This window comes from Mastigoproctus giganteus, chromosome 11 (genome assembly GCF_048544385.1).
Source record: "Mastigoproctus giganteus isolate SK-2022 chromosome 11, ASM4854438v1, whole genome shotgun sequence".
In the NCBI taxonomy this organism is placed as follows: domain Eukaryota; kingdom Metazoa; phylum Arthropoda; class Arachnida; order Uropygi; family Thelyphonidae; genus Mastigoproctus; species Mastigoproctus giganteus.
In genome coordinates, this window is record NC_143585.1 from 116,327,921 (window position 1) to 116,350,272 (window position 22,352).

Below are 22,352 nucleotides of genomic sequence, written 5' to 3' on the forward strand. Positions count from 1 at the left end.
TGGCCAACGCTGGTCTCAAGTAAGATTAATATCTATGCTTGTTATAGATATTTGACGTTAAAAGAAGCAAGAATGCTCTTGGGATAAAACCATGTTCCTAAAATGTGTAGAAGGCTTCATTTGTGTTAATTCTAAAACAGGAAAATTTAATGGACAGGGAATTATTAATTTGACATGAAACTGAAAAACTATTAGAGTTTTTCAATTTCACGATATTTCTGTATTAAACTATTGTTAGGCATTTATAATATATGGTCCCCAGAACATCACTTTTTCACAGAAGTTTACAAGAAATAGCATTAATAATACAAATTAGTAAATTAATAATACGTCCCCATTTTATCATCTTGTTTTTCAATTCTCAGCAGATGATGGCTTTTGGCCAGAAACTTTTGAGTTTTCAACATGTGTACATCTTACTTTTAATTTACAAACAACCCACAATGTCAAGGTGCATTTTGGCTTTTTGGGATGTTTTCTATTAAGTCATTTTTAATTCATTTCTTAATTTTGTAGAGGTGAATCTCATAAAGAGATAACATCTTACCAACTGTTATTGTTGACATACCAACACTTGGCACATCTATTGGCAAATTCATTAATGAAATAAGCAGAAATCATAATTTTTTGTAATTCTGGAATTAACAGCAAAGCCATAATTTTACTATTTTTCAAAAAAAAAAAAAAAAAGAGGAACAACTGTTACAATGGTGATAGGGTAGATATTTTATATTTATTTAATTTTTTGATGTAAAATGCAACATATGCTTTGCTTCCTTGCACCATTCTGCCATTATGATATTGTGTGAGTGCCAGAAATTAAACATCTGCCCTAGCTTTGACAATCACACAGGATACTTTGGATGGTATCTCCAATGTTTGCAGAGGGTTCTGTGGAGCCAAAGTGAAGTTTAGTACTTAGTGGAGGACTGGTTTAAAGTGAATTTGAAGTCAAACCTATTGTTAATCTTGTGAATTTCTCTGAAAATGCTAAAACATTAACAGTTTTCTTGTTTTACTTGAATTATTGTACTTTTAATATTTGAAAATGTCATCAAAACCATTTAGTATGTGCACTACTTTCTACAAAATTATTATAGATCATTTTCAGTTATGTTCTATAATAGCATACAAGCATCCATAAACTTCACAACGTCTGTACGTATAAAATGTCACCTTGACTGAATGAGTGTTACTAAGTGTATTAAGGCACTTAATAAAAATTAATTTTGGGACACACTGAACAGACTGCAGCACTCCTTACGTACATTTCTGTTAACTTAAGTATATGCTTACTAGCTTGATCTGAAGTCATCGTATTTAGCCAACAGTCAAAAAACTCAAACCAAACATCTTCACACATTCTTAACGTGTGAAAATGTCTGTTTTGCTTATCTCCATAAAATAAAAAAATTTGAAAACTGTCCTAGTTTAAATTTATGATGTGTATATCTTCACAAATGAGATATCTATGCACAAATACCAATTAGCACTTTTTTCCCCCTTAGAATATTATGATACAGATAAAACTTGGCAGCTCTCCATAAATATATATATCCCTTCTGTTCAGAAACAAGTTCAATAGAGCATAATAACCCCTTCAGGATTTTTATCTGCAGGCAGTTTAGGTTTTCGGCGTTCCCATGGTTGCCTAATGGCCATTGTTATAACACTGAGGTTAAGAAAAAAAAGAACCAAAGTAACAACAAGAAACCAGAAACTATAACCAAGCCAAGCCCTATTTTCTGAAATCCAATGTTGTTCCAGCTCTTCTTTAGTCATCACATTTTTCCTTAGTTTCACAGAGTACTGTATGGACCAACTCACTATTGCTCCACCAGAAAATAAAGCTGTAAAACAGAATCAGTACAAGAGTTCCTATAAATTACATATGGGGGGGAAAAATTCAAATATCCTATCTAACAACAAACAGTCATATTTTAAACATTTTTAATGTTAACATTTTAAACAACTAAAAAAAATGGAGGTTATCACTATAAGATAATAGAAAAAAAATTTTTTTTTTTGAAGAACAGTACCAATCACAAATAGCAAAGCTTTATATGAAGCTGTTATTTTTTAGTCTTCTTTAAACATCTCGGTTTAAAACTTGTAAATTACATGCAAAGATAAATAATATTTACAAACCAAAACATAGAATTAATGAATTTTGTAAGAACTGGAAAATTACAAATTTTCCATAATCACTGAGTGGCAAAGAACATGCATTTTCATCCTACCCTCATACAAGAGTTAAAGATATAGCAGGTTTAAAGCAGTCTTGCATTTATAGAATAATATACAGGCTGATCATTTAATTTATAGAATGGCAACAGCACCACATATCCAACTTATGTTCTGGTAAACTGCTGGTAGACAGCAAGGATGTATATCCAAAAATACATTGACAGTTACAGTTCTGGGATATCTGGTAGTTGTAAAGTGACTTTAAGTTAGGTGATGTAACTGTGAACCATTCTGTGAGCTGCATAATGCAAGGTCTGACGAATGAGAGAGAGAGGTCAGAGGTTTACAGAGACCAGTGCTGGAGGAAAATCAAAATTTTCAAGTGGCACAGGCACATTAAAGAAGGTTGAGAATTTGTGGCTGACAACTTTCACCTGAGCTGCACATCTTGAAGCCTTCCACCACACCAGAGCAAACTGCAAAGATCAAGAAGATTCTGAATGAAGACAGGAGAATTACTGTTTGAGCAGCTACCAACACCAGTTGACACCTGATCGGAAACAAAACCACACGAAAGTGGTGTTGAGAAACCCTAAAAAAAAGTTTGAGATATGAAGAATTTCTTAGTCACATAGTGACTGGTGATGAGACAGATCAGTCATTATGATCCAGAAGCAAAAGAACAATTGAGTGAGTGGAAACATCATAATTAACTGTACTCAAAAAAGTTGAAAGCTGGCCTCTCTGCTTCAAAATAAATTGCAGTGGTCATTTTCATTTGGAAAGGTATTCTTATCACGTACAGTGTCATGTGGTATAACCATAACACATTAAACTGCATGTAAAGTTCATTCAGTATAAAGAAGTTTACACTGAATTCTCATGGAAAGAAAGCTGTTCCTGCAATTTGCAACAAATATCTGAATTTTCTGATCACAATGGATACTGCTGCTACCGTTCAAAATGTTATCCAGTCAACAGGTACAGAAATACTGCCACAACCTTCCCATTCTCCTTATCTTGCGCTGTGATTTCTTTTTATTCCCTAAGTTGAAATTGCACTGAAGGGTTTACTTGAATGAGGAAGTTCAAAAAGCTACAAATATTCTCAAAATTTTACAAAAGAAATGACTTCTAGGAGTGCTTCTACGAATGGGTTCATCAATGATCCAAGTGTATACTTTGAAGATTATTTCAAAAATGAGAAGACATAGACAGACCTTAGTGGTGATGAAAATTAAAATAAGTCCTAATACAGTTTGGAAATGTTTTGTAGTGATTATCCATGGATAATACAAAGTTTAGTTAAGTAAATGCTTCTGACCAAATTCCTAAACTTATTACAATGGTGACATTGGAGGATCCTTGCAGAATCCCATCATTGGACCATACAGGGCTATTAACAACTCTTCATCCTGTCCTTGTCTAGTTACGACTCAGAACAGTCTTAGTTAGGCAAGAGCCAAATGATGCAAGGAAACAGCATCAGCAAAAAAAAAAAAAAAAAAACCCACATCATTCAAATATCCCCTCTAATAATTTATCAAATCCTTCCAACACTGGATGGAAGTTTGTTCTAAAAATCATTTACTCTCTGGCTGAAAGCATATCATGCAACCATACTTTTTAATTTTGAATTTATGTTCCCCTATGTGCACTGTCTGAGAAAGAGTATGGACTTAATCCATTCAGTCTTAAACAGCTCAACCAGATTTTCCTGTAGATGCCTAGTTTTCAAATGTTGCATTTTGCAGAACTAGGCACCTACAAGAAGACTTGATAGACCTGAGGTGACTAATATTGTTCTCTGTACCCTTTCCTAGACCTGAGGTGACTAATATTGTTCTCTGTATCCTTTCCAACAGATCTGCATCCTTCCTAAACAGATTCAAGACTGATGTGCAGTACTTGAGATGCAACTTAACCATTGCCCTATACAAGAATAACCACCTCCTTGTCCCTGCTGGCAAACTTTCTGTATATCACTAAGGGAACTTCTATGGGCTGTCCTCGCAGCCCATCTGTTCAAATAACTTCATGCCTGACTGCACAATTACTCCCAAGTATTTTTGGTTCTCTATTACCTTCGGTGTGGTATCACACAGTTGGCATGTTAATCTCTGATTACTGCTACCTAATATGAAGTACCTTGCACCTGTCAATGTTAAACTTGAAATGCCACTTCTCAGCCCACCTGCCTAATTTTTACAGACCTTGATCTAGCATACCCTGATTCCTCTTGTTTACCCCTCTGCCAACATTTGTTATCATCTGCAAAATTAAGGCATTAAGCCTGATATGACTTCATTGTATTTGAAACAATAAAGGGCCAGTACTGAACACTGGGAACTCCACTAAAACATCAGTCCATTAATAACTACTGTCTTCCACCACTCAACCCTTCCTCTATTCATAGTTCCAACTTGTATAGCAGTCTTTCACATAGAACAATAACAAAAGCTTTTTGGAAAACTAAATATATTATGTCAAAATTACTTCTTGCATCCAGTTCCTTTATTGCTGCATCACAGCAATAAACGAGACTGGTCAAACAAGAACTCCCCTTAACAAATCCATGCTCTGGTTGCCATAGAACTGCATTAGTTCTTTAACCATTGACTCTACTATCTTCCCTGTATGAAAGTTTACAGGCCTTCAATTACTCACTTCATCGTTTGATCCGCTTTGTGAATAGGAGAGAAATTTGCACACCTAATGAAATCAGGAGAGGTCTATAGGGACCTCTCCTGATTTCATGATGCTCTTATAATTAGGGTAAACATTTATATATTCCTTTTTCTGCTTCTTTTAACATACCTGGAAAGATCCTATCAGCCCCTAGATGCCTTAATTTCTTTAGCTTCAACAACTTCCCTTCCATTTTCCTCTCAGTTTAGTTCCCAGTTAGGATTTGATAAACTTCTGGCATCCCCATCCCAAATAACTTTGTCACGTATGAATATAGATGCAAAATATTTATTCAGTTTAACTGAATAAATGAATTGCTGACAGCAAACTGAACAGTATCATCAACAGTTATGCCATTCATGTGAAGTAGATGAATCACATTGGTCCAGTAGACATGAATGACAACTGCTGATGATCAGATTGGTCAGACAAGTGTTAATTCTAATGTCAACATAAGGGAAAAAAATCTTTGCTACTTTTCTTTGCATTCTTAGCCAGACTTCTCATAATCTGCTTAGCTAGCCTAACCCTCTTAGTGACTTCACTGCAGACTAGTTTATAGTTATTGTAGGTTTCTGTGTACACGGATAATGTAGTAGCCCATAAATATTTCTTCTCTGCCACTAGTCTCATTAGTTCATCTGACATCCGCTTAGGTCTAATTGTATGGCTTGAACAATATCTCTTAGTTGGTACAGAAAGCTTAGTTACTTCTAAGATTACTTCCCTGAATGCTTCCCATTTAGAATTTGCAGTTGGTCCCACTGAAAGGAATTTAAAACCTGCCTCTGTAGTTACTTTTACAAAAGTAAAATCCTTTTCCTTGAACTTGACAATAGTTATATCTTTAAGTACATTCCACTTCAATATAATGATCACTGATACCTAGTAGTTCCTTTGTCTGAAGATTCTTAATGCATGAAGAGTTGTTGCTGATAATCAGATCAAGAATGCTGCTTTCTTTCATTACCTCTCTAAATCCACAAATGCCTCGATATTGTGAGTGACTAACCACAAGTTCCAGTCAATAGTATGAAAGTTAAAATCCCAAAATTATCATACATTCTGATCTGTTGTCTCACCTCTATTTGTCTGTACAGTTGTTCATTAAATACATCACAGCCACTTGTTACACCAAAATGATACTCAGAATTGCATTGGCCACCCACTCTTTTCCATCTGAATACCACTGACTGAAAATTCTATCCCTTGATTTGCTGATGATAGTACACTAAATCTTTTCATCTCTACAAATTCTACTCTGCACAACGAACTGTAACTTATTTTTTATTCATGCAATATTCAATAGATAAATTATAATGTTAATCTGCACCCAGTGAGTATAAGAAAACTTGAACTTCAATCTTTTTCTAAAACTCAATCTTGTCTTGTTTCTTTCCTGCTGTTCCCACTATCATCTTCAATAACACTAAGAATTCTAAATAAGATCATTTATCTCCACTGGGGACAAACTTCAAACTTTTCTTGGTATAAGCATATCACAAATATTGTTTCCCTGCATAAGGGAAACAAGCTTTCTCTTTCACTTTGTTCATTTTTCTTGCAAGCAGGGATTCACTCTGTAAAAATCTGCCCTAATATGGAATACTGTTTCTACATCTGGGGTGGTACACCCAAAATCTCTTTTAGACTGCTAGACTCTATCCAAAAGAGGAGTCAGGTTATTAATGATTCCTCACTTACAAACTTACTCCACTTCCTGTATCTAGACTAGGGGCATAACAACCATTTATGGCTAGTGGCCAAAGCTGATAAAATAATGAAGGTGGCAGGCCATTGATTCTTGTGAGATGCAGGTTGCAAGCTCCAAGAACAGTTCCTTACCACTATTTATGAATTTTATATTTACAAATAAAATTCCAACAATTACATAACACTAATAACATTCTTATTATATGGTTATAATAATACTGCTAAGTACCAGGATGATACATAAAACATTATGAGAAAGCAATACAGAAAAATCAAATGGTTAAATACAAAAGGAAAGCAAACTGAGCTGCAGTAATATTTAGCATGCTGCCGGGCTACACACAGAATTTATTGACAATGAGCTCATCATTGCGCTAAAAGATTTTGCCGCAGCGTAGTTTGTTTTCCTCTTCTTGTATGTAACCACGTAAATATTACTAAAACAGATACTTTCAAAAGTCAATATGAAACTATATTTTGTTACTTGCTAGTTTTAAATTCATTGAGTGCATAACACTTAGGGCTTTGTACATGGCTGCAGGCTGTGAAAGAATGGGTCACACACAGGCATAGATTGGACATCCCCTGACTCAATCACTCAGTTTCAGCTACATGCCTTTTCTACACATATTCCATAGGTATACTGTTCTTCTGAATTAGTATCTGTAACTCCACTTCTTTCTTTAAAAACAGTCTCAACACAAGTATCAACATTATAGTCACCACAAATCAATGTCCATTCATATTTCATCACCACCAACTCACCAGACATTTATTCCTTTATCTCTATTCTTTGAAAAACCTTCCTTTTTATGTATTTCCTGAAAATTGCAATCCACAGAAATTCAGGTCTGATATCAACAAATATAGGGTGGCCACTGAAAGACTGAAGGGTTTGAAAGTCATAACTTGTTCATTTTTAATCTTTTTTATTTTCTTTTTTTACAGATTACAGAGCATCCCTTTGAGGTTAAAATGTGGCCACTGAAAGACTGACCACCCTTTCAGAATCTGAAGTGATGTTCTGGCAATGCCTAGTTGAGCAGAGCGATGACGGGTAGAGGCAGATGGATCCTCAAGGACACTGCCATACAGCTTCCACCGCTGCGTTAGTGCACACAGTGCGCTTAGGACCTCTTCCCAGAATATCGCCGACTGATCCAGTTCTTTCAAAACGGACGATTAGGTTCCGAATCATGTTATTGCTAGGAGGACTTTAAAATGTTGCCGGTATTTTCTCTGAGTTTCAATAATTGATCTTTCACTGGAATAGAAAACCCCAACAAGTTTTACTCGTTGCTGGACATCATACATAGCCATTTTAATCTCCAAGGGATGCTCTATAACCTGTAAAAAAAAAATAATAAAAAAGATTAAAAATGAACAAGTTATGACTTTTTCAAACCCTTCAGTCTTTCAGTGGCCACCCTGTATCTTGTCTTCTAAATCCATATAGGTACTATAATACTGTTGGTTCTAATACACATTTATGGTCACTATTAAAAAAAAATCTTTCACAAACACAAAAAAGCAGAGCAGATGAGTTTACAAAAAGAGAAAGCCACCAAATTAATTTCCAAGTTGCATGCTGTTGTAAAATAATTAGTTATAAAGATAAAAAAAAGGTATTTCTTACCTCCTATTCCATTCCACAAGTAAAGTCCTAGTATACCTGTAACAACTTCCACTGGTGTTACTACAGTGTTGATGATTGCAAAAATGGCACTTACTAATGCAAAAAGCATAGCAAGGGCTACACACAGAACAGTGAAGAGCCACAAACCAAAAGTCAGCAATGCTGGATTCTTTGCAATTTCCTGTTGAACTTGAAAGGAGGGGGGGGGGAATAAACAAATATTAATGAGCAGTACTTTTAATTTCAGATTTTTACTGTGAAACAAATTTTTGTACCCTATATCAAAAGTTTAAGTGCTTGAAAAACCATTAAAAAAAAAAAAAAAAAAAATTCTCATCAGAAAATTCATGTAGAAATGATCTCTTCATAATTACCTTTTCATTTTATTATTTTTGGAACTATATAATGTTCCATCTTGGCAAGAATCTCACATGCACCAACTTTCAAAACTTTACAATATCAACTTGAATTTGTAAATTTCAATTAGTAGATCAAATCAACAAAATAACAAATTCAAAAAATAAAATAAAGCCATTGACAGAGAGTTGTACATTTAGACCTTGGGACAGGGAACAACATTCAATACACAAAGTTACCATACCTGACATGAGGAAATGGGAGTACTACTACCAAGCATTATTACTCTCCTTTAATAAACTTATTAAAACAATCAAAATACTCCTTAGTTAAAAACAAAACATCTAAATTTTCTATTGTAAGAGTACAAGATCCTCTCTCAAGTAAAGGTAGTTCTCACATTGCATAATGACATGAATACCACTCTGGCTCACTAAAAGGACTACCATCGTTTCCAACCAAGCATGCACTATACCTGAACCTCAGGCTGTGGCTAGTCAACAGGAAACAGTCATAAATGCCAAACTGCAACCATGGCTTACTTTTAAAGTTGACTAAAGTCACCAGAGGCATGAAGTTATTTTGGCAAAATATACAAGACTTATCTTAATAACCAAGTGGTCAGCTGTAACCTTGCCAAACAAGATCTGAAGAGAATCTCCAGAAACCATTCTACATTCTCTGGTTATGGCCAGAAAGGCAAATCTCTGCACAGATCACAAGCAATTTTTAACTACAACAGATAATACTCTAATACACCAAGCTCCAGATACATTAAGTTAGAATAGGTACAAAACAAACAAGCATTCACATAATTAACTTTCACCCTTTATACCCCAATCAACCCTCATAGCCCTCAGAAGCTCAACATACAAAGTACTGTATTAATCTTATTCTTAATATAAATTGCTTGTTTGGTAAAGAAAAGCCTCTCCTCCAGGCATAACATTAGGTACCTTTGTCTAGCAGACACACCTCCTTGAAGAACTAATGGAATATTAGGGTTTCAGCTCGATTTTCCAAGTTGTTAGAGCATGGGAAGCCCAAACTTCTATTTGTTCCCTAGAGTAGACATACACCACAAAGACTAGACAGCAAAATCTCTCTTTGTAATTATCACAATTAGAAAAATTCATAGCACAAAGCAGATACAACAACTTATGATGTTCTTGAAATATTATAAATGCTCATTTATCCAAGCTAATTGTAGGGAAAAGAGGAGTAGATAAAGAAGGGGAAAAAAAAAAAGCATGAATAAAAATTATTTTAATCACTTTTTTTTTCCAGTTTTGATAAAACATACATACCTAGGAGTTCTCTAAGTAATACTTATATCAATTTGTAACACTAATAAAGTATTCAAGAATAAATGTTATATATTAAATTTTCAACAGATAACATAAGAAATTAATAAAATTAAACATTAGTTGGCACTGCAAATATAGCTTTGTCTTCTCACCCTTTTCCTCCTAATATTGATTTTATTCAAAAATGCTAAATTTCAAAATCAATTGCAAATTGTTATACTATTGTTATTACTGTACTTTAATTTTAATGATAGATAAGTACAGCTCATCACATCATCCAGGTAGTTAACAAACTAAATGAGTATTTTGAATCTAAATTCACATGAGTTATTCAGAGAGGAGAATGCTAGAAGTTTATCAAACTCTAGCAGGGAGTTAAATGATTTTGTAATAACTGAGAGAAAAGTGGAGGAGAAATTGCTTAAATTAAATACAAGGAAGGCACCTGGGTTGGATCTATCCAAAGGAGGCAGCAAAGGAAGCAAGCAAACAAACCCTTAGCCATAATTATGAGAGCATCATTGGACTCAGGGGAAGTGCCTAAGAACTGGAGATATACAAATGTATCACTAATTCACAAAGGGGGATCAAGAATTGGTGACATGAGTAATTACAGACCTGTGAGTTTAACTTCTATTCCGGGAAAAATAATGAAGTCACTGGTTAAAGCACAGCAGGATCATCTAGACAAGACTGCAGTTATATTTAGACACAGCATGGGTTTCTTAAGGGGAAGTCTTGCCTGACCAATTTGATTGGATACTACAATGTGGTTACAAAGGAACTGGAGGCAAAAAAATTTTGATATCATATACTTGGATTTTAGGAAAGCTTTTGATACTGTTGCACATGGAAGACTACATACAAGTTGGAGCAGTATGGCATTAAGGGCAAGTTGCTACAATGGATAAAAGGATGGTTAAGTGGGAGAAGACAGAGTGGTAATCAATGGACACTGCTCTTCATGGACTAATGTTATTAGTGGAGTTCCCCAGGGGTCTGTGTTGGGCCCATTGTTGTTTTTTTGCATTTAAGAATAATATTGATGAAGGTATATCAGGCTTAATGTCCAAGTTTGAAGAAAATAAGAAGGTTGGTAGAGTTGTTAATGACAGTAAGCTACTGCAACAGGATCTAGAAAAGTTGAGCAGATGGGCTGAGAGGTAAAAACTGAAGTTTAACATTGACAAATGCAAAGTACTGCATATGGGTAGCAGCAACCCAGAGTAGCATAGCAACTGTGCAGTACTACACTCAGGTTAGTGCAAAATAAAAAAGCTACTCTTGTGCAGTCAGATATGAAGTTTCCTGAGCAGTGCAGCCAGGCTGCAAGAGTAGCTCATTCGGTCTTGTCAATAATACATAGGAATTTTGCTAGCAGGGATAAGGAGGTGATTATCTCCTTGTATAATGCAATGGTCAGTCCACCTTGAGTACTACATACAGGTCTGGAGGCTTCATTTTAGGAAAGTTGTTGACCTACTAGAATGAGTACAGAGAAGGGCAACGAGATCAGTGAGTGGAACAAAGGGTTTCTGTTACCAAGATAGGCTTACGTTCTCCAGACACCTGATTGAGGTGTATAAGGCCTTGAGTGGGCTGACGTAGTGCAATGCTGATGGGATTCTTCCTCTTGATCAGATTCCATACATGAGGGGCATAAATTCAAATTGAGGAAAGACAGTTGTAGAATAGATGTGCGGAAATTTGCCTTTAGTCAGCAGGTAGTTGATTGCTGGAACAAACTTCCATCTGTCATTGTGAAAGTTGACAGCTTAAATAAATTCAAGGTTGAACTAGACAAACGTTTTTAGTGAATGAATGGGTGAAAGAGGAAATTTTTTTTTTTTGGCTGATGCTATATAAGCTTGCTTTTTTGCATCATATGCTCCTACTGATGCTAATGCTAATTTCTCTTCCACTTTTCTTTCAGTTATCACAAACTCATTTAGCTCCCCATTCGAGTTTGCTAAACTTCTGCCATTTCCTCCCCTAAAGAATTCCTATGTGAATATAGATGCAAAATACCTATTCAATTTGTCCACAACCTGAACAGTTAACCGCCCAATGTGATTCAATCTCTTCTTTCTACTGTTAATATAAGCATGTCTTTTCTGCTTTTCTTTTCAGTCTTCTCATAATCTGCCTAACCTCCTTTGTGACTTGATTACAGATAATTTATATCTACCATGGGCTTCTGTGCCACTTGTTTATTAATTCTTCTGACATCCATTTAGGTCTAAGCCTTGAACAGTATTTCTTCTTTGGTATGAAAAGCCTAGTAACTTCTTTGATTACTTCCCTGAATGCTTCCCATTTAGAATTTGCTGTCGGTAATATCTGAGTTTGATTCACTGTATAGAATGTAAAATCTATCTGAGACCACTATAGTCACCCTTATAAAAGCAAAAGCCTTTCCCTTTACCATAGTTGTCTTTAATTAAATTCTACATTAGTACACTGTGATGGCTGCCACCCAGTGGGTGTTTTACCTGCAGATTCTTAATGCATGTAGAATATGCAGAACATGCTGATAACCAGATCAAGAGTACTGCTTCCTCTTGTTGCCTCTCTAACATGCTGCTGCTGTAGAAAACAGTCAACCAAGAAATCTGTGAAAGTCATGCTAGTGTGTGTGTGTGTGTGTGTGTGTAACCACCCCACAAATTCCAATGAACATCTGGAAAGTTAAATTTCCCAATCATAAGACATTCTGATTTACTGTCCCACTATTTCTCTGTATAGCTGTTTGTTATACTCATCACAGTCATTAGCCCTATAGCACACTCCTCCTCTCAATTTTGTTTTTCCAGTGCTTATATTACAAGAAACTGAGTCAAAATTGCACTGGTCACCCTTGTCGACTGGATGCGCTGCCTTAGATTTAATATGCCTCTTAAATAAGAAGCATAACCTCTCCTATCCTGTCCTGTCTCTCTCTCCTTCCTGTATACATTGTACGCCCCACATTCAAATTCAGCATCAATTATGTCTCTGTGATCGTGTCTCCACTATCCCTAACAATATCTACATTTGATGACATAATCAGTACAGGCAATCCCCATATAACATGGTATTTCTACAACACAGTTTCGCTCTAACACAATTGATAAATTGCGGCAATCCTCACACAACACGGTACTTATATAACACGGTTAGAGAATTTCTGCAAACCTCGCATAACAGAGTATTTTTAAGCTTCTGTGTAGGTTGATTGATTTTGATTTTATTGGCGCAAAAACGACTGCGGTTATACTGCGCCAAGAAAAGATTAAAATATCAACAAAGATGAATTCTGGTAACCTTTAAAAACGTTACCTTGTCAAATTGTTATTTATATATATTGGGCTTTGTGTATTCTATCACAGTTGCTGTAGAAATTATGGGGAATTAATTTGGTTCATAATAAATTTATAATAAATAATACTGATTTAACTAATAACAATTAAGATAAACATGGGACCAAAAAAATTAAAAATAGAAACCTAGAATTTAGTAATTGGATAAAATAGCAAAGCTGTGATAGATGCAAACAGAAACGGGTAAGTAAGAAATGCATTACATCGAATGGACCGTCAATCCGCTCAAAGCCCCCGATGAAGTAGGGGATTGACGTCCATGTGATGTAATACAAAAATGTATAAAGATGTAATACAAAAACGTATAAATATGTTTAATATTATATCATATTGTTTTAAAATAGTATTGCTACAGTTTTTCATCAATAATTGATATGACTTTTTTTAGCAATACGTAACAAGTTGAAAAATCCTGAATGTATAGGCCATGGGAAATTAAGATAAATAACCGAGATTAGGCTAGCTTAAAGACCAGTAATGTATTAACTATAATACCTATGTGTAGAAAATACCTGTAATTAAGAAAATGAACAAAGACAGAATAAACCACAATAGAATGATAATACAAAAAGAATAACAATATGTACTCTGTTCGTACCCATGCATTGCTAAAACAGCTACTGGGACAACAGAAAAAGCTAGAGATAGAAATAAATTAAGTAAAACTACTATAAAAGCATATTAAAAATAAAATACAACATGAATTATCATATTACAAAAGAATAATATATAAGGCAGTATACGTTTAAAGGTAAATTATCCAATTTATATATGTGTGTATATATTAATAGCTTGTAAAAACTTAAAAACTGCTGACACGTGGTCGTTGTCTGATAAAATCTGACTGAGTGTATAAGGCCCAGTCGGATGAGTAAAAGCAGTAAATATATATTGAGAACATGGGTAAAATTAACGCAATTATTAAAAATATGCTTTATTGATAAAATTATGTCGCAAAACTCGCACATAGGAGGGTCATCTGCCCTCAGCAGAAACGAATGTGTCAGATGACTGTGTCCTATGCAGAGTCGAGCAAGAACAACTTCCTTGCTCTGATTCCTGCGCAGACTGGACTGCCATGTTTCTATTACAGGCTTTATATGGTATAATTTATTTTTTCTCTCTCTATGCCATAGTTCTTGCCATTGGAATATATCTTGTTACGTATTATTTGCCTGTAGTCTGTATAGGGGACTGACAGGCAAAGATTATTAGTGGGAGCTGCTGATTTGGCTGCAGTGTCAGCCAAATCATTTCCCCTTATCCCAATGTGGCTAGGAATCCAGCAGAAGCAGATATCAAACTTGTATTCAAGAAGAGAATGTATCTTCTGCTGAACCTGACAGAGAACTGGATGAGAGTTGTCTCAAAGATAATAAAGCCTGTAATACACTCAAAGAATCAGAATATATTATTGACCTTTGGCATTGACAAGTTCGAATGTGATCCAAGGCTAACTCTATAGCATGCAGCTCTGCGGTGTATATGCTGGATTCAAGAAGAGTCTGCTGACATATTATAGTGTTCGGAAAGACAACAGCAGATTCTACAAACGATTCAGACTTCGAGCCGTCTATGTAAACTGGCAGGAAGTCGGAGTGCTCAGCTCGATGTGCAAAATAGAGCTGCTGGTAGACAGATGATTAAGTCTCAGACTTTACCTATTTCTTAAGGGAAAAGTCACGCAATGGGTTATAAGAATGCCAGGGTGGAAGAGTTTCTTTTGGTGTTTGTGCAACCTTGTCTACCATGATGTTAAACTCTCTGAGTAGCTCTTGGACACGAATACCAAAATGTCGGTTAGCACTCTGATGGATATTGTACAAGTTTTTCCAACGTGGCTCAAAAACGGACATCCATGTAGGATGGTCAAGCAGGGATTTCAACTTTAAAGCATAGTTTAAAGACAACTGCTTACGTCGAAGGGGTAACGGTGGTTCGTTTGCTACGATGTATAAGCTCTGGATAGGAGATGTTCCTTTTGTGTAGGGGGGAACGCTGCTATTATGTTGGATGTAATTTTTCAAGGTTTCCATTCTTTTTGAATCCCCACTGTTGGCTCACTTGTCAAAAAAAAATTGAGAAATCCATGTATTTTATTTTGTTAGCATTAGCATTAGTAGAGGCATATGATGCAAGAAAGCAAGTTTATGCAGCATCAGCTAAAAAAAAAAAAAACACCCCCATTTCACCCCTCCGTTTGTTCCAAGTACCTGTCCAGCTTAGCCTTAAATTTATTTAGGCTATCAACTTCCACAACAAAGGATGGAAGTCTGTTCCACCAACCAACCACCTGCTGGCTAAAGGCAAACTTCAGCACATCTATCCTACATCTGTCTTTTCTCAATTTGAATTTATGCCCTCTCAAATGATTATTCTGAGCAAAAGGAAGAATTCCATCAGCATTGGGCATGCTCAAACCATTCAAGGCTTTATACATCTCAATCAGATCACCTAGCAGGTGCCTAGTCTCCAGACACTGTAAATTGCAAAATTTAAGGCTTTCTTCGTAAGAGCAACCCTTTGTTCCATTCACTAATCTTGTTGCCCTTCTCTGTACTCGTTCCAGCAGCTCTACATTTTTCTTGAAATGAGTCCTCCAGACCTGTATACAGTACTCAAGGTGTGGCTTGACCATTGCCTTATATAAGGAGATAATCACCTCCTTATCCCTGCTAGAAAAATTCCTGTATATCATTGACAACACACTATGAGCTACTCTTGCAGACAGTCTGCACTGCTCAGAAAACTTCATATCTGCCTGCACAATTACCCCAGGTCCTTTTTGTTCTCTAACACTGTCAGTGTAGTACCACAGAGTTTATACGTCACTCTGGGGTTGCTGCTTCCCATATGTAGTACTTTACGTTTGTCAATGTTAAACTCCATTTGCCACCTCTCAGCCCATCTGCTCCACTTTTCTAGATCCTATTGCAGCAGCGTACTGTCAGTGTCCTTAACAACCCTGCCAACCTTCGTATCGTCTGCAAACTTGGACATTAAGCTTTATCAATATCATCAATACATTTATATATACAGAAAACAACAATGGACCCAATACTGAACCCTGAGGGACTCCACAAATAACGTTAGTCCACAATGAGCAGTGTCCATTGATTACCACTCTCTGTCTTCTCCCACTCAACCATCCCTTTATCCATAGCAGCAATTTGCCTCCAATGCCACACTGCTCCAATTTGTGCAATAGTCTTCCATGTGCAACAGTATCAAAAGCCTTTCTAAGATCCAATATATGATATCAAAGTTATTCCCTGCATCCAATTCCTTTGTGACCACATCATAGTATCCAATCAAATTGGTCTGGCAAGATTTTCCCTTAACAAAACCATGCTGTGTCCGAGCTATAACTGAAGACTTGTCTAGATTATCTTGCAGTGCTTCTTTAACCAGTGCCTCCATTAATTTTCCTAGAACAGAAGTTAAACTTACAGGTCTATAATTACTTGTAGTAGTAGTAGTAGTGGCATGTGATGCAAGAAAGCAAATGTATGAGCTTATGCAGCATCAGCCAACAAAAAAAAAAAAAAAAAAAAAAAATCACACCATTCTCTCCAAATGCCTGTCCAGTTCCTCCTTAAATTTATTCAACCTATCAACTTCCACAACGACAGATAGAAGTTTGTTCCAGCAATTAACCACCCGCTGGCTAAAGGCAAATTTCCGCACATCTATTCTACATCTGTCTTTTCTTAATTTGAATTTATGCCCCCTTAGGTTCGTAATCTGAACAAGTGGAAGGATCCCATCAGAATTCAGCGTGCTCAACCCATTCAAGGCCTTATATACCTCAATCAGATCACCGCGCAGGTGCCTAGTCTCCAGCCACTGCAATTTGCAGAACTTAAGCCTCTCTTGGTAAGAGGATCCCTCCATTCCCCTCACCAATCTTGTTGCCCTTCTCTGTACACGCTCAAGTAAATCTACATCCTTCCTAAAATGAGGCCTCCAGACCTGTACGCAGTACTCAAGGCGTGGCCTGACCATTGCCTTATACAGAGGGATAATCACCTTTTCCCTGCTAGCAAAATTCCTATATATCATTGACAAAACCCCATGACCTGCCCTGGCAGCCTGTCTGCATTGCTCAGAAAACTTCATATCTGACTACAATTACTCCCAGGTCTTTTTCATTTTCTACCACCTTAAGTGTAGTACCACACAGTTGGTACGTTTCTCTGGGGTTACTTCTACCCATATGCAGTACTTTGCATTTGTCAAGGTTAAACTTCAGTTGCCACTACTTAGCCCATCTGCCCAAATTATCTAGATCCTGTTGCAGTAGCACACTGCCATTACTGTCATTAACAACCCTGCCAACCTTTGTATCATCTGCAAACTTCAACATTAAGCCTGATATACCTTCATCAATATCATTGATAAATATACAAAACAACAGAGGCCCCGACACCGAACCCTATGGAACTCCATTATTCATTAGTCCAAGAAGAGCAGCACCCATTGATTACCACCGTCTATCTTCTCCCACTTAACCATCCTTTTATCCATTGTAGCAACTTACCCTTAATACCATTCTGCTCCAATTTGTACAATAGTCTTCCATGCGCAACAGTGTCAAAAGCTTTCCTGAAATCCAAATATATGATATCAAAATTATTTTTTGAATCCAGTTCCTTTGTAACCACATCATAATATCCTATCAAATTTGTCAGACAAGACTTTCCCTTAACAAACCCATGCTGTGTCTGAATTATTGCTGCAGTCTTGTCTAGATGATCCTGCAATGCATCTTTAACCAGCGACTCCATTATTTTACCCGGAATAGAAGTTAAACATAACTGGTCTGTAATTACTCGTGTCACCCTTCGATCCCCCTTTGTGAATTGGGGATACATTTGCACATCTCCAGTCTGTGGGAACCTCCCCTGAGTCCAAGGATGCTCTCATAATTATGGCTAAGGGTTTGCTTAGTTGCTTTGCCGCCTCCTTTAATATAACTGGATAGATCCCATCCACCCCAGGTGCTTTTCTTACGTTTAACTTCAACAATCTCTCTTCCACTTTGCTCTCAGTTATTACAAAATCATTAAGTATCCTGCTACAATTTGATAACCTTCTGCCATTTTCAAACCTTAATAATTCCTCACGTGTGAATGTAGATGCAAAATACTCATTCAGTTTGTTTGATATCTGAGCAGGATCATCAACAGTCGAACCATCGATGTCAAGTGGACCAATCAGATTCATCCCCTTCCTTTTAGAGTTTATATAAGTAAAGAAATCCTTGCTGTTTTTCTTAGCATCTTTTGCAAAGGATTTCTCGTGTTGCCCTTTGATCCTCCTTTGTGAAATGGGGTAAAATTTCACATCTCCAGTCCATGGGGACCTCCCCTGAGTCCAAAGAAGCTCTCATAATTATGGTTAAGGGTTTGCTTACTTCCTTTGCTGCCTCCTTTAATATAACTTGTTGGGAAATTCCCGTGTTTCATTCTGTGCTATTGAACTTGTGGAAAAATCTAGATTTCAAAGTTTTATTACTATTGGATAGTACACCATGCCATCCAAAAGATTTAAGTCATCCGAACGTTGAAGTTATGTTCCTACAGCCACAGTTGTTCTGGGTTAATACACAGCATGGATTTATTAAGGGGAAGTCTTGTCTAACCAATTTGATTGGATACTACAATGTGGTCACAAAGGAACTGGACGCAAAAAAATTTTGATATCATATACTTGGATTTTAGGAAAGTTTTTGATACTGTTGCAAATGGAAGACTATGTACAAGTTGGAGCAGTATGATATTTAGGGCAAGTTGCTACAATGGATAAAAGGATGGTTGAGTGGGAGTAGACAGAGTGGCAATCAATGGACACTGCTCTTCATGGACTAATGTTATTAGTGGAGTTCCCCAGGGGTCAGTGTTTCCCCATCTTTAAAACTCATTCCATCAGAAAATTGTTACAATGGCTTTAGGAAAAAATCGATCCGAATCTATTGAAGTAATGGAGGTATGGAAACATTTCTCAATTGTGGACTATCAGAATCAGCTTTATTGCTGAAAGAAGTAAAACCGTCAACGTTAAATGAGTATGGAAAAATGTATGGCCAGAGTTAGTTCATTCAGAAAGATGATCAAATGGGCAGAAAACGGAAGCAATGTGATAGTAGAACTTGCTACGTCGGTAGGAAGGGAAGGTTTTGATAATATGACTACTGAAAGCCCTCGTGGGTAGCACAGTTCATAGAATCGAACTCCTCCCCTCACCGGCTGGAAAAATACCCAAGTTCAAATCCCGTTGATGACAGGAGGTATTTTAAGGGATCGTTTTCACAACGTTGCTGAGTTAGTCGGGCAAGGGTAGTATGGTTTTTTCCTCCTGGAAAACCGGGTTTTTCGTCCAGCAAAACAGAAAATTGACCTCAGGACTCACTCAATTTATAGACAATATACACAGATTAGCATGGCCTTAGTCACTGATACTCCTAAAAAAATTTTAAAAAGATGCGATTACTGAAGACGTTCAAGAATTACTGGTAGAAAAGAAGCCGGCATAGCAGATTTGGTGTAAATGGCATTGGAGGTAAAATCAAATCAATTCAGATGATGATATCACAGATGAAAATTCTAAACTTCAAATTTTACACTAAAAGGCATAGGGAAGGCATAAAATTAGGGGAGCAATTAGAACCTTGTTTTTTGAATGTAAATTCTTGAATGAAAGGAGCCCAAAGTTCAAAAGGGAGCTTCAAAAATGCTTAGTTCCATACAATGAAATTCACAAAGATTTATCAAGCAAATGCAAACAAACCCAAATTACTGATTTTTTAAAGAGGGCAGAAGATACACGAAATCTAGAATGGTGTATTTTGTTAACTTTTGGAGCGTAACCCCACTTTTTGTACTTTTTCTTAGTCCCGTATAACATGGTTTCGCACAGCACGACATTTTACAGGAACCTAATAATCGTGTCATACGAGGGTTACCTGTACTTCAAATTCATCCAGTTTATTTACAATGATCCTGGCATTGGTGTACGCATGCAAGTATACACTCACTGGTTCTTAACCTTAGTTACCCTTACACCGCACTTCTTCCATGAAAACTCATAACAGAGCCTGAAATACCCAACACAGCTTGTAACAAGCTGCATTCTGCCATAGAAGCAATGCAAGAATTACCTTAACCTCTGCTTGCAGCTCTGTTTAACCTGTTAGTCTGTATGTCTCCACAAGCTAGAAGTTTTCTAACCCAACTATCACCGCATCAATAGAATCAGCAAATATTCTTGCATCCCTTCTTTTAATTGTATCCCATCCCTGTAAAAACACTCTCTCCTGTTAACAAGCACAGACCATACCAAAAAAAATTCTACCCCATGAGCCTTGCACATTCTCTCTGCTGGGCTGAATTGATTGACAAGGCTCTCAATATTTACTCCTTCCTACGTGAACTAACTAACAGCTGGCCTGCAAAAACCGTTTTAGTATGGCCCCCTCAAAATGTAAAGAATATTGGAGCTCTCCATGATACCCATCATAATCTCAAAAGACATCACTCACTGCATGATGAAGAGATGGGGTTGCAGTAGCTTTCTTCTGGAGACCAAACATGGTCTTCACCTAGATCCCATTAACCAAAGTGGTAGATATAGAACCAGATTCAGTCATCTACCACAGTGTCGCACTCACCAGTAATGTCTCCCATTAAAGTTACTTAATATTTGTATCATATTCTTGTAACATTACACTGTATTTATAAAATATTGGTGATTATTGTTTAAAATAAAGAAAACCGATTAAATACATGTCCTGAATTCTATTCATTTCAATACTTACTCCATAAATGAGTTCGTCTCTCACCAAATCCATGATTTAATGTTTTTGTTCCTTCAAAGAGACCAAAATTCAGTTCTCCTCTAAATTTACTTTCGTCATCCGCGGTCACATTGCTTATACTATCTGGAAGTCCGCCTTTCAAAGGTTTAGCGACTATCCATTCTTGCGTTGCTAGCGATGCTGACAACAAAGCCAAACAACCACAGCATACAAAAAATGTAAAAAAAACTAACACACGTTTGGTCATATCCACTCTCATTTCTATGGAACTAACGGTAAACGAAAGTAACACACAACAAATTTACACTGCTAAACTTCATCTGGGAATTTCATGAATTTAATTGAGAACATTTTAACAGGAAAATGACTCGTTTCCACGTAATCAGCCCATTGCTCCAAAAAACGGCTTTGGACACGCTTTTTTATCAGTACCAACAATAACGGGAAAACAACACAATAATTACCACCTCTACCGCACCTTTCACGCAATTCTATATTAATATGTAAATACATACACCGACTAAAGCATGCCACAAAATCAAACCCACATTTAATTAACGCATAGGATAATATAGTTGTTGTTATTACATACCTGAAGAGGGAGCTAACGTCGAGAGAAGGAATGGGACCTCATTATAGGTTTTGAACTGTTCCCTTATCTTTTAAAGTCTAAAATTAAATAAATATATACAGGAGAAACAGTAAATATTTTGGGAGGTTATAGTATCGATTATTCTGAGTAAAAAAGTTCATACGAATCCGTGGCCAATTCTCAATGGATACGGAGATACAGCTGTTTCAAACTGGCGCGCATAAAGCCATTAAGAGAGGTATTAAAGAACGATAAATGACTTATTGTTTGTATTTATAGACTTTTTGAATGATATAAAACACAAACAATTGAAAATCATTTTTTACAGTTCACAATAAATGTTCGAAAATCCCACCGCCATCTTCAATGCATTTTGCAACTCGTGGGGCGATATGACGTGTTGTTCTTCTGAGATCGTCTTGGAGTTCCATTATGAGGGCAGCAGTATCCAAAATGCGAGCGAGCAATTCCACTCTCTATTCACCTTTTCTTTGTATACTGCGCTTTTCATCCAACCCACAAACAAAATTCTAACTGAGTGAGGTCTGGAGACTTTGGTGGTCAATGAACGGAACCACCGTTCACGGAAAGTTCGATTTAGATGTTCTATCACCAGATGGGTATAACGTGCAGGATCTCCATCATTCTGAAAGTACAATCCAATCTTTGTAGCCAAGGAAACATCATCCAATAGTAG

The 22,352-nt window shown here is 36.5% G+C and overlaps 1 protein-coding gene across 1 annotated transcript; it reads right to left on the reverse strand.

Annotated features, from left to right (window-relative positions):
• Positions 1–1,505: 1,505 nt before the first annotated feature.
• LOC150078370 (clarin-2-like) lies at positions 1,506–21,603 on the reverse strand. Its single transcript, XM_090384261.1, has 3 exons — positions 21,064–21,603; positions 8,225–8,413; positions 1,506–1,850 (listed from the first exon to the last, which is right to left on the reverse strand). Exons 1-3 carry the CDS (start codon positions 21,320–21,322, stop codon positions 1,579–1,581), a joined length of 720 nt encoding a protein of 239 aa, XP_090240387.1. The 5' UTR covers positions 21,323–21,603; the 3' UTR covers positions 1,506–1,578.
• Positions 21,604–22,352: the final 749 nt, after the last annotated feature.